This window comes from Oryx dammah, unplaced genomic scaffold (assembly GCF_014754425.2).
Source record: "Oryx dammah isolate SB20612 unplaced genomic scaffold, SCBI_Odam_1.1 HiC_scaffold_17, whole genome shotgun sequence".
NCBI classification, from domain to species: domain Eukaryota; kingdom Metazoa; phylum Chordata; class Mammalia; order Artiodactyla; family Bovidae; genus Oryx; species Oryx dammah.
Window position 1 is genome coordinate 49,724,294 of NW_024070201.1, and position 12,589 is coordinate 49,736,882.

At 46.9% G+C, this 12,589-nt stretch overlaps 1 protein-coding gene across 1 annotated transcript in view; it reads right to left on the reverse strand.

The window, feature by feature from the left end:
- The window catches only part of CLPB (caseinolytic mitochondrial matrix peptidase chaperone subunit B), a 142,943-nt gene that overhangs the window by 63,654 nt on the left and 66,700 nt on the right, over positions 1-12,589 (reverse strand). Inside the window, exon 5 of the mRNA XM_040258766.1 lies at positions 4,913-5,041. Within this exon, the coding sequence (XP_040114700.1) occupies positions 4,913-5,041 (129 nt within the window). The remainder of the gene's footprint in view (positions 1-4,912; positions 5,042-12,589) is intronic.

The window sequence follows — 12,589 nt, forward strand, 5'->3', positions numbered from 1 at the left end:
TGAACTACGGGCGGGGCACTGTGGCAAAGAAGGCAGGAAAGTAACACACAGTCTTCGTCCTCAGTCAACTTCAGTGCAGTAGAGGGGGGCTGGACCCGAATCCAAAGGGAACAGGGCAGACCTCAGAAGGCAGGCAGCATGAGAGCTGGGTACTGGCTGGTAGAAACCATTCCGCTAGGCTGAGAAACAAAGTCTTGAAGGGAAATGAGAGGCAGAAAGAACTGCAAGGGTAAAGGCACTGAGGTGGGAACAGGGAACGGACATTATGATGGTGTAACTGGAGCCATTAGGGCAGCAGTGGGAAAAAACAGTTAAGTGAGGGTCAGACTAGAACAACTCTAAAACCAGGTTAACAAATTAGGATGGGCAGGATTCCCTTTAAAAAAAAATATGTAAGTGCTGGGTGTTTTGAAGTTAGTAACACATTATATGTAGAGTGCCTACTCTGTGGAACCTACACATGCCCAATCCTGACAAAACCTTAGAGGGTAGGTGGCACACTCTTATTCCAGATGAGGAAAGAGAACTTCAGAGTGGTCACAGCTTCCCAAGGACACATGGCTATTAAGTGGCAGGGTGGTATTCAGATCCTGACTCCACAGTTTATGCTACTTCCTTGCAGCCTTTCTCATCTGGGGTTTCTCCTCTGAACCGCAACTGGGAAATTATTTGAGTAATGATTTTTCCAATTCTCTCAGGAACAGCACATAACTTGTACCACTTCAGATAGGAGAAAAATTAATAACCCTGTGTATAACAGATGCCTGAGAGCATTAGAGTTTAATTTTCCAGAGGAACCCTGGATGAGAAAGGCTGCATGGTAAGAGATACGTTTTAGGAAAATGGATCTGTGAAAGTGGGATCACATTCCTGGGAGGAAAAGCTGTAAAAGCACCTTAACGGCCCTGGAACCACAGGGATGAGTCAGCTCCAGGGGCTTGAGGAAGGAGGCTCCCCACCTTCTCAAATTACTCGTCTTTTCAGTCCTGCCTTTCCTTCCTTCCTCTAACCTTTTCCTGTACGTGGCAGTCAAGTGCTGAAGCAGGCCTTTCTGCTCATAAGACAGTGACCCACGAAGAAGCAGCATTTTTCGAGAGGAAAACCACAGAAACCAGTGAATCCACTTTTCTGTGGAGGCTGGTAGTAGAAAGCTGGCACTGGACTCAGAACTCTTGCACACAAATCCGTCTGGCAAACTCTCACTGCCCTCCCCGACAAGGCTGAAGCAAGCCAACCTCTGGGAAGCCTTCTATAACTGACCCTACCTCCCTGCTCACCAGGCAGAAGCAGGTATTTCCTCCTTGGTCTTCCTAGAAGCCCTTTGTCCAGAACCCTGCTGGGGCACTCACCTGCTTTCACTGCCTGTTTCCGTATCTGTCGCCTCCACCAGTCTGCGCCTCTCTCAGGACAGTGTGCCAGATCCACCTTAGGGTGCCCTGAGGTCAAAGGTGACAACTGGCTTACCCAGAGTCACACTACAGAGCTGAGATTTAAACCCAAGTCTGTCTGATCCCTAATTCTGTGTTCTTCTCACTATGTTATGGGGCCTCCTGAAGATGAAGCGGCCTTTCTGTGCTAAGCACCTATCCTAACAGTGAAGTGTTCAGAGGTGGCACTGTCAGAGCAGACCAGACCACCTGGAGAGGCTTCCTTAGAGGATCTAGCTGAGAAGAGAGGGAACATGACGGTGTTTGGGGCAGGGTGGAGAAGCTGTAGGCAGAAACAGAATTAAGAAGTCTTAGATAGGAGTACAGATTTCATGGGGAAGGAATGGGATTATAGCTGCCAGGGTGAGTGTTTGATTTCTTTACACAATCATGGAGAATCTATCTGTACTGGGGACCTTTACAGATGTCATCACTAATCCTCACGCCCACTAATCCCTGTGATACTTCCCAGATGTGATTTATTTATTTGGCTGTGGTGGGTCTTCACTGCTGCATGCAGGCTTTCTCTAACTGTGGTGGGTGGGGCTACTCTTTGCTGCAGTGTGGGGGCTTCTCACCACAGTGGCTTCTCTCGTAGAGTATGGGCTCTAGGCGTGTGGGCTTCAGTAGTTGCAGTTCAGGGGCTCTAGAGTGCTGGTTAACCAGTTGCGGTGCATGGGCTTAGTACATGCTCCACAGTACATGGGATCTTCCTGACCCAGGGATCAAACCCATGTCCCCTGCATTGCAAGGCGGATTCTTAACCACTGGACCACCAGGAAAGCCCCTCCCAGCTGTTATTTTACAGACAAGAAAACTGAGGCTTAGAGAGATAAGGTAACATGTCTAAGCCAACAGAGCTAGTAGGTGAGGGAGCTGGGATTCAAACCCAGGCTGGCCTGACTCTAAAGCCCTGTTTATTACTCCATGCTGCCTCTTAGGGGGTCATAGGACCTCCCACATTACCAGACTACTGCTGCTTGCTGTCTGGACCTCCCCCAGCTCTCATGTAGGGACTGCTGATCAGTGGGTGAGTGCGGTTGCCCCCTCTAGCTCCAACCCTCTAAGATCTGGGGGCCCTAAATCCTTGTGGACTAAGCAATTTTAAGGACAAGAGTTGTGTGTGGATCCCATGAGCACAGGCTGGCCCCATGTCTAGGCCTGCTTTGGGTCTCACAGAGAAAGTCTCTAAGGTGCTGCAGCAAAGCCAGTGGCAAATATAGGCTGAAAAAGCTGGATGGTCAGGAAATCAGGGGCTGCCCTCCCTGAAACCTTCTGGAGGTCAGCTGAGGTCAGAAACTTTGGAAATGTTACTGGCAAGAGCCCCTAGGACAAGGGAACAGGATCCTGCCTCTCGGTTGGCTGGTCACACACACAAGCAGACCAAGAGAGGTCAACGGGGGAGGGAGGTCAGAGTTGGCAAGCCTGCAGGCCCTGAGGGATGGCCACTTGTTCAGGTCGGAAAGGGAGAAATCAGTGGGTTAATGGTTTTGGCCCTTGAGGCTGGGAGGCTAGGGCAGGGGGTACAAATGGATTCTGGGTAAAAAAGCAGGTGGGTGAAGTGTAAAGGTGGGGGCTAAGGGCATCTGTTCCAAGTCAACAGGCAGGAACCATGCCCCTGGAACGGCTCAAATGGCCAGCCTTGGCCTGGGGGGTGAGGGTGGGGTGTTTCATAAAAGGCCCGGCTTCTTCATTTTAAAGGTGTTCGATCTGCAAGGCTGGGGAGAGGGACTCTTTGGAGAATGAGTTCCTTGTCCATTTAGGGGCTGATGGGAGGTGAAGAATGTAAACCACTGGACAATAGCTGGGGGTATTGATTGATTTTAAGGCACAGCAGAGAGAAGCCCCATAGTGAATGTTCTAATTCTTAGCTACAAATGTCTCTCATTGGAGAGCTTTCCAAAGGACAGAGTGAGTAGCACGTTGCTTGGGGACGTTTTCTAAGTCTCTGCTCCTGTAAACAGTGAGTTCTTGCTCCAAAAGCACCAGTCATCCTAGATGCTGTCACCACATCTGTGAGCAGCGCTGCCCCTTGCAGTGTTCATTCCCAGACCAAGGTGCACGCTGGCTGCACTGGGGCAGGTCCCTTGTAGGCTGGGGCTGTGGGCCTGGCCTGGGTCTTAAGTCAGTGTGACTGTGGCAGATGGAAGGTGGTAGGACTTGAGGGTTACTGGGAAACCCTTCCAGTCCAATCACAAACACTAGATGATATGGGGACACTGGGCTAGAGAGGCAAAGATTCTGGGGCTGAAAGTACTTTCTTTGAAGACGGGGTTTTGAAACAGTGATTGACTGCAGAGGACAGCTGGCAGAAGATACAGAGAAGAAAATCACACCTACTTAAAAGAATCTATTTAAACCAGTCACAGCAGAATTAAAATGGAATGGGCTCCCTGGGAAGAAGGAGGGTTCCCTCAGTCTCTGAGAGAATCCAAAGAAAGACCAGCTAGCTGGCTGCTGGAGAGGTTTCTGCCAGGAGGAGAGAGGGCGGGCAATCAGGTAAACTGGAGGACTTCCAAAGATCCTTCAAGCTCCCAGGTTTATGAAGAATGACCACTGACAAGGAATGCCTTGGTGTCCAGGCCCAAGAGAGGGTCCTTAAACCTTCAAGAAGAGCAGTGAGGGCATAAACAGGAAGTCAGTGCCATAGTGCCATACCAACTCAGGGGCCTGGGCACCATGCATCCTGGCAGGATGCTCTCCTCGCTCTCCCAAGGAGAGGCTGGAGTAAGATGAGGGCAAGTGACTGCCTGGGAGGCCTCTGGCAGGTACCAGATCTGGACAGGACCAGACCAGCCTGAGTATGGGGATGGTATGTATTATCCCTCTAATACATCAATGCTCTCCAAAAGAAGGGTAGTCAAACATTTGATAAAGATTTATTGAGTGTTAACTGTGTGTCAGGTACTATGTCAGGAGCTAGAATGAATCAGCCATAGTTCTTGCCCTCAGGGAGCTCAGAGTCAAGTTAGGGAGAAGGCTACTGAACACACACACAAAATTCAAGATTGCAACAAGTGCAACCATGGAAAAAAAAATAGGGTGCAATGAACCAGAGTAATGGAAGAGGCCTGATTTAGACTAGGGTGGTGGTGAGGGTGGGGCGGTCAAGGTGGATGTCTTTTGAGTCTGGGGTTAGTAGAGATTTGAAGGCTCTCCCGCCTTGGTCCACAAGTCCTGCTCTGGAGGACACCGGGTAGAAGAGAGGATACTACTGGGAGATGCAACTAGCAAAACTCAGAGCATGAATGTTCAGGCAGGGTGGCATGGTACACCACACAACCATAGGTGAAGAACACACTCCAGCCACATGAGGGCAAATCCCGCATGCACGTGGCCACTGTCAGAGTACCGGCACCTTTGAGGCTTTCCAGCTCTGGGGGGCAATAAGGCTTTGGGGAAGCTTGGCATTTCTGGAGGAGAGAGGTGGCTAAGTCCACACTTCTGATGACCAAGCCCTCTGCCCCACTCACCCATGTTCTCACCTCCATCAAGCAGCTCCTTGACGGTCCGGTAGTCATCAGCAAGGACAGCGTAGTGTAGGGCTGTGCAACCCTTGAAGCTGGCGCGGTTGTTCAGCCGGTTGTTGAAGTCATCCTCTCGGGTGACCAGGACTAGGGGGACAGCAACACAAACCCTTTCATTAGCAACAAATGCCAAGAGCCACCAATCTCACTTTCTTCCTCTTGGCATTTTTATTCCTTCATTCACTCATCTACTTCCTTACTAAACAAATGATGGCACCTACTATGTGCCTGGCCATCTGTGCTGGGAAAGAGGAAGTAAAACAGAGCTTGGTTAATTCCACAAAGGTTTACTGACATCTATTATGTGATAGGATTCGTTTGGGGACATAGAAATGAATCAGATATGGTCCCTGACCTAACCTGACAAAGGAGGCAGACAATAAACTGATGTTTACAGTATTGCCGGAGATAAATGCTATTATATAACAGGATGATATAAAAAGCCAGAAGGGAGCTTAGCTCAATTTGGGCATGAAGAAAGGATCTCAAAAGATGAGAGTCTTGAAGGGTGAAGAAAAGCAGGCAAGGGCAAGACAGAGGACAAGTCAGGAGGCAGACAGAGGTTGTTCTTAGCAGAACAGTAACATGCCTCCTCTGTGTTCTGAAGATGTTTACAATCTAATATTTAATATTTTGTAAAGGATTTTTAAATTTATAAAAGCCATTAAGAATTTGAAACTACAGGAAAGTATAAAGGAGAAAAAGCATGATTATCTCAGCAACTTGAGAAATGGCATTTAATATTCTGGTATATGTAGAAGATACCTGCATCTATATCCTACATGTATATCTTACAAATTTGGAATTTACTACATTGCAATTTTATAATCTGCTTTTTTCCCTTAATAAATGTACTGTGAGCATTTTTTGAAGGCGAAGGGAACAACTATTGCATGTGTCAAAGAACCAAAAACCCCTAGGCTCACTCAAGTATTATTATTAGTGACTCTCTCTCTCTCTAAATTGATACAAAAGAACCTAAAACCAGCTGCATCACTTTACAGGACCCTCTGGGTTAGTGATCATACATGTCCCTGTTCATCGGGGTAGTCATGACTTATGCTTGCTGTCCTCAACAGTCCCAGTATGGACAATATTTGGAAGGCTACCTAAATTCTGGGGCCTTTGCTTAGGAACTAAGACTCTACAGAACAATATCTATCCTGTGAAGGTGATGGGGTTTCTTTCTGCCTCATGTAGAAATTGTCAGAGTACTTGCCTTATGTTCCTTCCTGAGCTTAGTTCACTGGATGTGGAATTTGGGTCCTACCTACTTGTACCTGCTCCTCCCTGAGTCCATGGCACAGGGCCTGCAGAGGGCAGGCTCCTCCTACCTCCTACTGGATAAATGCATGTAATTCAGTCAAGAGAGAACCTTGCCTGTGTAGTCAAAAGCACCAGATAATTCTTAAGCCATTCTTTTCCAAGATGTCTTGGAATGGAGTTTATGCATTTCCTCCTACAAAACTGAACTTCCTATTGAAAAGTCACTCAAAGCCAGAAGACTGTCATGATTCTTCCTAAACCTAGAGATTTTAGCTAGATCACTTCAGGGCAAAGATAGATGGGAAACAGTGGAAACAGTGACAGACTATTTTCTTGGGCTCCAAAATCACTGCAGATGGTGACCACAGCCATGAAATTAAAAGATGCTTGCTCCTTGGAAGAAAAGCAATGACAAACCTAGACAGCATATTAAAAAGCAGAGACATTACTTCACCAACAAAGGTCCATCTAGTTAAAGCTATGATTTTTCCAGTAGTCACATATGGATATGAGAGTTGGACCATAAAGAAGGCTGAGTGCCGAGGATGCTTTTGAACCATGGTGTTGGAGAAGACTCCTGAGAATCTCTTGGACTGCAAAGAGATCAAACCACTCAATCCTAAAGGAAATCAATCCTGAATATTCATTGGAAGGACTGATGCTGAAGCTCCAATACTTTGGTCACTTGATGCAAAGAGCTGACTCGTTAGAAAAGACACTGATGCTGGAAAAATTGAAGGCAGGAGAAGGGGATGACAGAAGATGAGATGGTTGGATGGCATTACCGATTTAATGGACAGGAGTTTGAGCAAGCTCTAGAAGATGGTGAAGGACAGAGAAACCTGGCGTGCTACAGTCCATGAGGCAGCAAAGAGCTGGACACAAATGAACAACTGAAAAACAACAACTGACCTTCTCTGCTCTTTGGCTGATACGGTCACTTCACACAATCTATGTAATTCCCCTAACTACTTTATACAGTACTTGTTGCTTAGCCCTCAATCATGTTTGACTCCTTATGACCCCATGGACTGTAGCCCGCCAGGCTCCTCTGTCCATGGGATTCTCCAGAGAAGAATACTGGAGTGGGTTGCCATTTTCTTCTCCAGGGGATCTTCCCAATCCAGGGATTGAACCTGGGTCTCCTGCACTGCAGGCGGATTCTTCACTGACTGAGCCACCAGGGAAACAGGCATTATAATTCTCATTTTATAGATGAGAAAGCTAAAGTACAGAGGTCATACAGCTAATAAGTGGTTGCATGAGGATTAGAGCTCAGGTCTAATCTGAGTCCTCATGCTATTTCCCCATCACATCATGCTTTCACCCTCATTTTACAAATGAAGGAATCAGAGCCCAGATATTCTGGTCCTAGCCTTGGCTTACACTCTCTCTTCTTTCCCTGCTCAAGTGAAGGTGCCAGCATACTCTGTATGGAACCTGCCCTAACAGAGATTGGCCTGAGGTTTGTAGATAACACCCAGATAAGATGGCTTAGGTGGTAGTATTTCAAATGTTTGGTCAAAATGAAGTTGTTGGAGTGTGTAACTGGAGAACAGACCACACTTTCTTCTGGTCTGGTGAATCAGTGGTCCATCAGCTCTTCTGCACCAGTCAGAGGCTCTCCCAACTGATGACCCCCACCCCTGGAGTGTTACCTGACCTTTCCTGGAGTAGGATAAACAGGAAGAAGGCCTCTGATTAGCTAATATATATGTTCAATATGCAATGGTATCTGCATGTTTCTCATGCAGGACCTAACTCAAAGATTAACTCAAACTCTTAGTTGAGAACAGTCTTATCAAATCATGGTAAGGGATTTTGTTTCCAGCCTACTGCAGATTAGAAGAAGCAAACTAGAAGGCTGGGAAGAAGGTTTCAGAATCAAGTATGTGGATTACAGTCCAGAGCTCACCAGGCGGGGCGGGAAAATAACAGTACAACACAAACCTGAAAGAGGAAGCCAGAGAATACAGCCCCAAGAGCCAGCAGGCACCACTGAATTGCCACCCAGGACATTAACTGCTAGGTACAATGATGGACATGAGGAAAGGTGATAGTTGGTTCAAGAAAGCAGGAAGGGGATAACCCATTTTACAAAGAAAAGATAGCATCCATTCAAAATGTATCCTTAATGAACACCATGCATGGTGGAAGCTTCTGGAGATATACTAATGAACAAGACACCCTTCTTGACTTTAAGAAGTTAACATCTGATGCAAGAATCAGACCACTGAATGGACAAATCGTAAGTGTGAGACAGAGTTATACATGGGATGCTTACCATAAAAAGCACAAGAGCTCAAAGGGCACAGCTGGGCTATTTGGTTCAGGGACAAACATCAGCATAGTGGCAGTGTCACAGCCCAGCTAATATGGAATGTCCATGAAGAGAGCCCCTGCTCCCCTCTGAGGTCTCATCTCTCACCATCCCCTTCCTAATGCTCTTTATAGCCTCTGAGCTTTTGCAAACACTATTCCACTGCCTGGACCATTTCCCTCTCTCTCGCCTTCAGTTGACTAACTTCAATTCACTTTCAGGCCTCTGATTAAAAGTCACTTCCTCCAGTGATTCTTGCTAAGTTTGAGGTAGTTATTCCTCCCAAGAGCTTCCCTAGCACTTCAGGCATCTCCCAATTATAGTATATATTACCCATTCCATTGCAATCACCTGATTACCTATGTTACCCACTAGACCAAAAGCACAATGAGGAAAGGAAGTGTGACTGTCTTCCCCACAGTTATACCCCCAGTGTCTGGCCATAAATATATGCTTGACAAACACTTGTTGAATCAGAAAATGCATACATAATACATAATTAAGGCCCCACTATTACCTTGTTTTGGAATAATAATAATACCACCAGCCAACAGTATTTAATGGAGGAAGGAGAGTATAGCTGTTAAATAAGTGAGCTCTGGGGCCAGATCACTTGTGTTTGGGTCCCAGTTCTCACTTTACTGACTGTGTAATCTTGGGTAACTTACTTGACCTCTCTGTGCCAAGTTTCTTTACCTGTAAGTAGAGATGATTAACATGTTCCCTCATGGGATATCATAAGGATTAAATGAGACACCGTGAGTAAAGGGGCTTGGAACAGGACCTAAGAGTACCTCTTAGCCACTGTCAGTTATTATCCTTACTGTCTAGTCTTGTGCTTCCAAAAATGTACTCTCTCTACAATAAAAGGTCTGGGAATTTCTGCATATACTTTTCCCCTCCAAAAGGCACAGCTCTGAGTAAGAACCATTTATTTAATTTGGTGTTGTTGTTTAGTTGCTATGTCTTTTGTGACTGCATGGACTGTGGCCCACCAGGCTCCTCTGTCCATGGGATTTCCCAGGCAAGAACATTAGAGTGGGATACCATTTCCTTCTCTAGGGGGTCTTCCTGACCCAGGGATCAAACCCACATCTCCTGCACTGGCAGGTAGATTCTTTACCACTGAGCCACCAGAGAAGCCCTAATTTGGTTATTATTCAGCAGTTTTATGTTTGGCAGCCTCTCCATCCACCCCCTGTTAAAATCCTGCAGCAATGGTGTTCCATGGAACACTCCGGAACTGAACAGTGCATAACAACATGTAAAGCATTCCCTTTACTTATTTACTTCAGAACGACCCTGTGAGGTGGAAGTTCACTCGCCCCATTTTACAGATGGGGAAGCTGAAATAGAGCAAGGTGCCATAGTCAGTCAGTGGTGGAACCAGGACCCTGTCCAGGTCAGCTAGACCCTTTTGTGTTCTTAGCAGAAAGCTCTTTTCCCCTTGTCACCCAGTTTTAGAAGCCCTGTCCCAGGAGATCTTACTGAAACCTCCAGATCATTAGATCTCTATCAGAAAAAAAAAGTGTCTAAAGGTGGGAAAGAGGAGGTGTGTGCAGCATACACCCTCATATTCTTACTTGCTCTCGTGGAGAAAGCGGAAGCAAACTCACAGAAGCTAAAGTGACTCATTCAGGGCCAGCTCACCAGCTGGCCACCATGGTAGTCTTTTGAGGCCCAGTGTGTACAGCTGGTCCTCAGCCAGTGAACCATCCCCTTCCCAACAAAGACATCCAGCAGCCCATCTCCAGCACAGGGGGAGATGGGCTCAAGCTCCTGCTTCCTCTCCAGGCCAGCCATCCCTGTCCCTTCACCCCTGAGGCCACAGAGAGAATGACACAGCATTACCTTGTCATTCTTCTGTTCCCACCTCTGCCTTTTGAGGCTGCAAAGTCTATGCTGGGGTGCTGTGGCCAGGGTCAGCCTGATAGCCGTGACAGGTGTGCAGCTGATGTACACACAGCAGGATTTCCTGCACTCAGCAGTGTCAAGGAGTCAGGAGAGGTGAAAGGGATCCCCGAAGCCTTCCCTATAGCCTGGCCACTAGCCAGCACTGCTGAAACTGCAAAACAAAATGAGACAACGCCCTCCTGCCCCCAAATCACTGCCTCACATCATAAGAAACAGTAATCAAAGGTAAAGGATTCACACAGTCCTGAATCTTAGCTCTGCTACTTACTAAGGTCTTCTACTTGTAAAATGGCATGACAAGCAATAATTTGAATAATAAAGAGAATAAAATCTGATAACAGATTTTAAAAAATATTACCACAAACATTTAGTAATGCTGCTTCCTTCCCCAGGGTTGGCACTGGGGATACAAAAGTGAATCACACATGGTTCTTGTCCTCACATTGCTAAGTCTATTGGAGGAGACTCTGAAAAAAACTAAGTGAGGCAAAATGAGTGGTCTCCCAGTAACAAAAGCTTTATTATCATTGCCTTGTGCGGAGGAAAGGCAACCCTAGCTAACAATCTCTTCTCAAGCTCAGGCTCTACGTGCCACACCCAGGAACTCATGGAGTTCTGCCATGAGTTGTGCCATGGAGTGCCTTTAAAAACAGGAGCATGTCTCCATGAGGGGGAACCTTTACGACTTACCTGATGAACATGAGGAGAAGCCTTACATTTGTGCAGCACTTAAGGGTTTAGAGAAAGCTTCAAGGCAATTGTCCCCTCACCCCAGGTCAGCCTAAGACAGACAGGTCAAGTACTATTCTATTGAACAGAGAAGACAGAGGTAAAGAGGCTCGGTGGCCTGCCCAACTCAGATGGCTAATCGGTCCTGAGCCGGCCGGGCTCTATCTTCCATATTGCACAGCTTCTGCCAGTGCCCACATGCTCAATCCTCACATACCCCAGCATCAGCCCACCTGGCATGAAGCTCAGGGACTAAGTTCTTATGGAGAGTCTCCAGGAGGAAGCCTCTGGGCTCTCAGCTTCCTCCCCAGAGGTGTTGTGTATCTACTACTTTGCTAAATCCTCACTCTTACTGCATCACCAAGCTGCTTCCTCAGCTTCTGAGGGCACTGTTGGCTCTGCCTCTGGTGCTTGTCTTTAGCCAGAGGATGGGTCAAGAGGGGGACTCCTTGCACTGGATCACTGTCCCTGGGGCAGGCAAGGCTTTTCATTCTCTTGCCCAGCCTGGATGGCCCTCCTTCCTCTCTAAGCCCTCCCTGTTCTTCAAAGTCCAATTCAAGACCTCATCTTCCAGGAAGTCCTGTCCCCCAGCTCTGCTCTGGAAGCTTGTCATGCTGATCATCTGTATCTATTTACCACTTGTTTGTTTATTGTCTACAACACTTTGTGTAATACCTTTTTATGTTATAATTTCCCTTCTGACTCCCCTGTTTCCTCATGGATGACAGAAACTAGTTCATAACATTTTCTATATGTATCCCAGCCAGCATCACTTCAGTACTTCATGCAGCTTCAGTCATGAGCACAGAGGAGCCCTCATTCACCCCCTGCCCTGGAGCATGCCACCACTGAGCACCTCAGCACAGTGAGTGTTATGAGAGGCATGTGTGCACACAGTCTGATGGCAGCAAAGATGGACACATGTCAGGAGACTTGGGGAAGGATGTCCCCAGACAGAAAACTGTCTGGAGGACGAGGTAGAGAAGAGCATTCCAGGAAAGGAAGTAGTGTTTACAAATGACAGTGAGTGAAATTGCATTACCTGTCTGTACAAGAAACTGGTCCTCCAATGAACCTGGAATGCTGAATGAAGGTGGGTGGAGCAATGGGCGCAGATGAGGTTGCCCAGGCAGAGGCCTAATCCTGAAAGGGGTTTGGACTGTCCTGAAAGCTACAAGCAGGCAACAGTTTTTGTTGACAAATTAAGCAGTATAAGGAACAGCAAGAACAAAAGACCAGGAGAAAAGTGAATTGGATTTAAAAATGGTTTTCACTAAAACTTGCTATGTATTTCAATCTTTCCATGTCCCAGATTCCTTATTTTTAAAGTGAAGAGTTTTTCTCACATCCATGGTTCATAAACTTTAGTGGCATGAGAATCATGTGGGTATCTCTGAGGGCCCTTC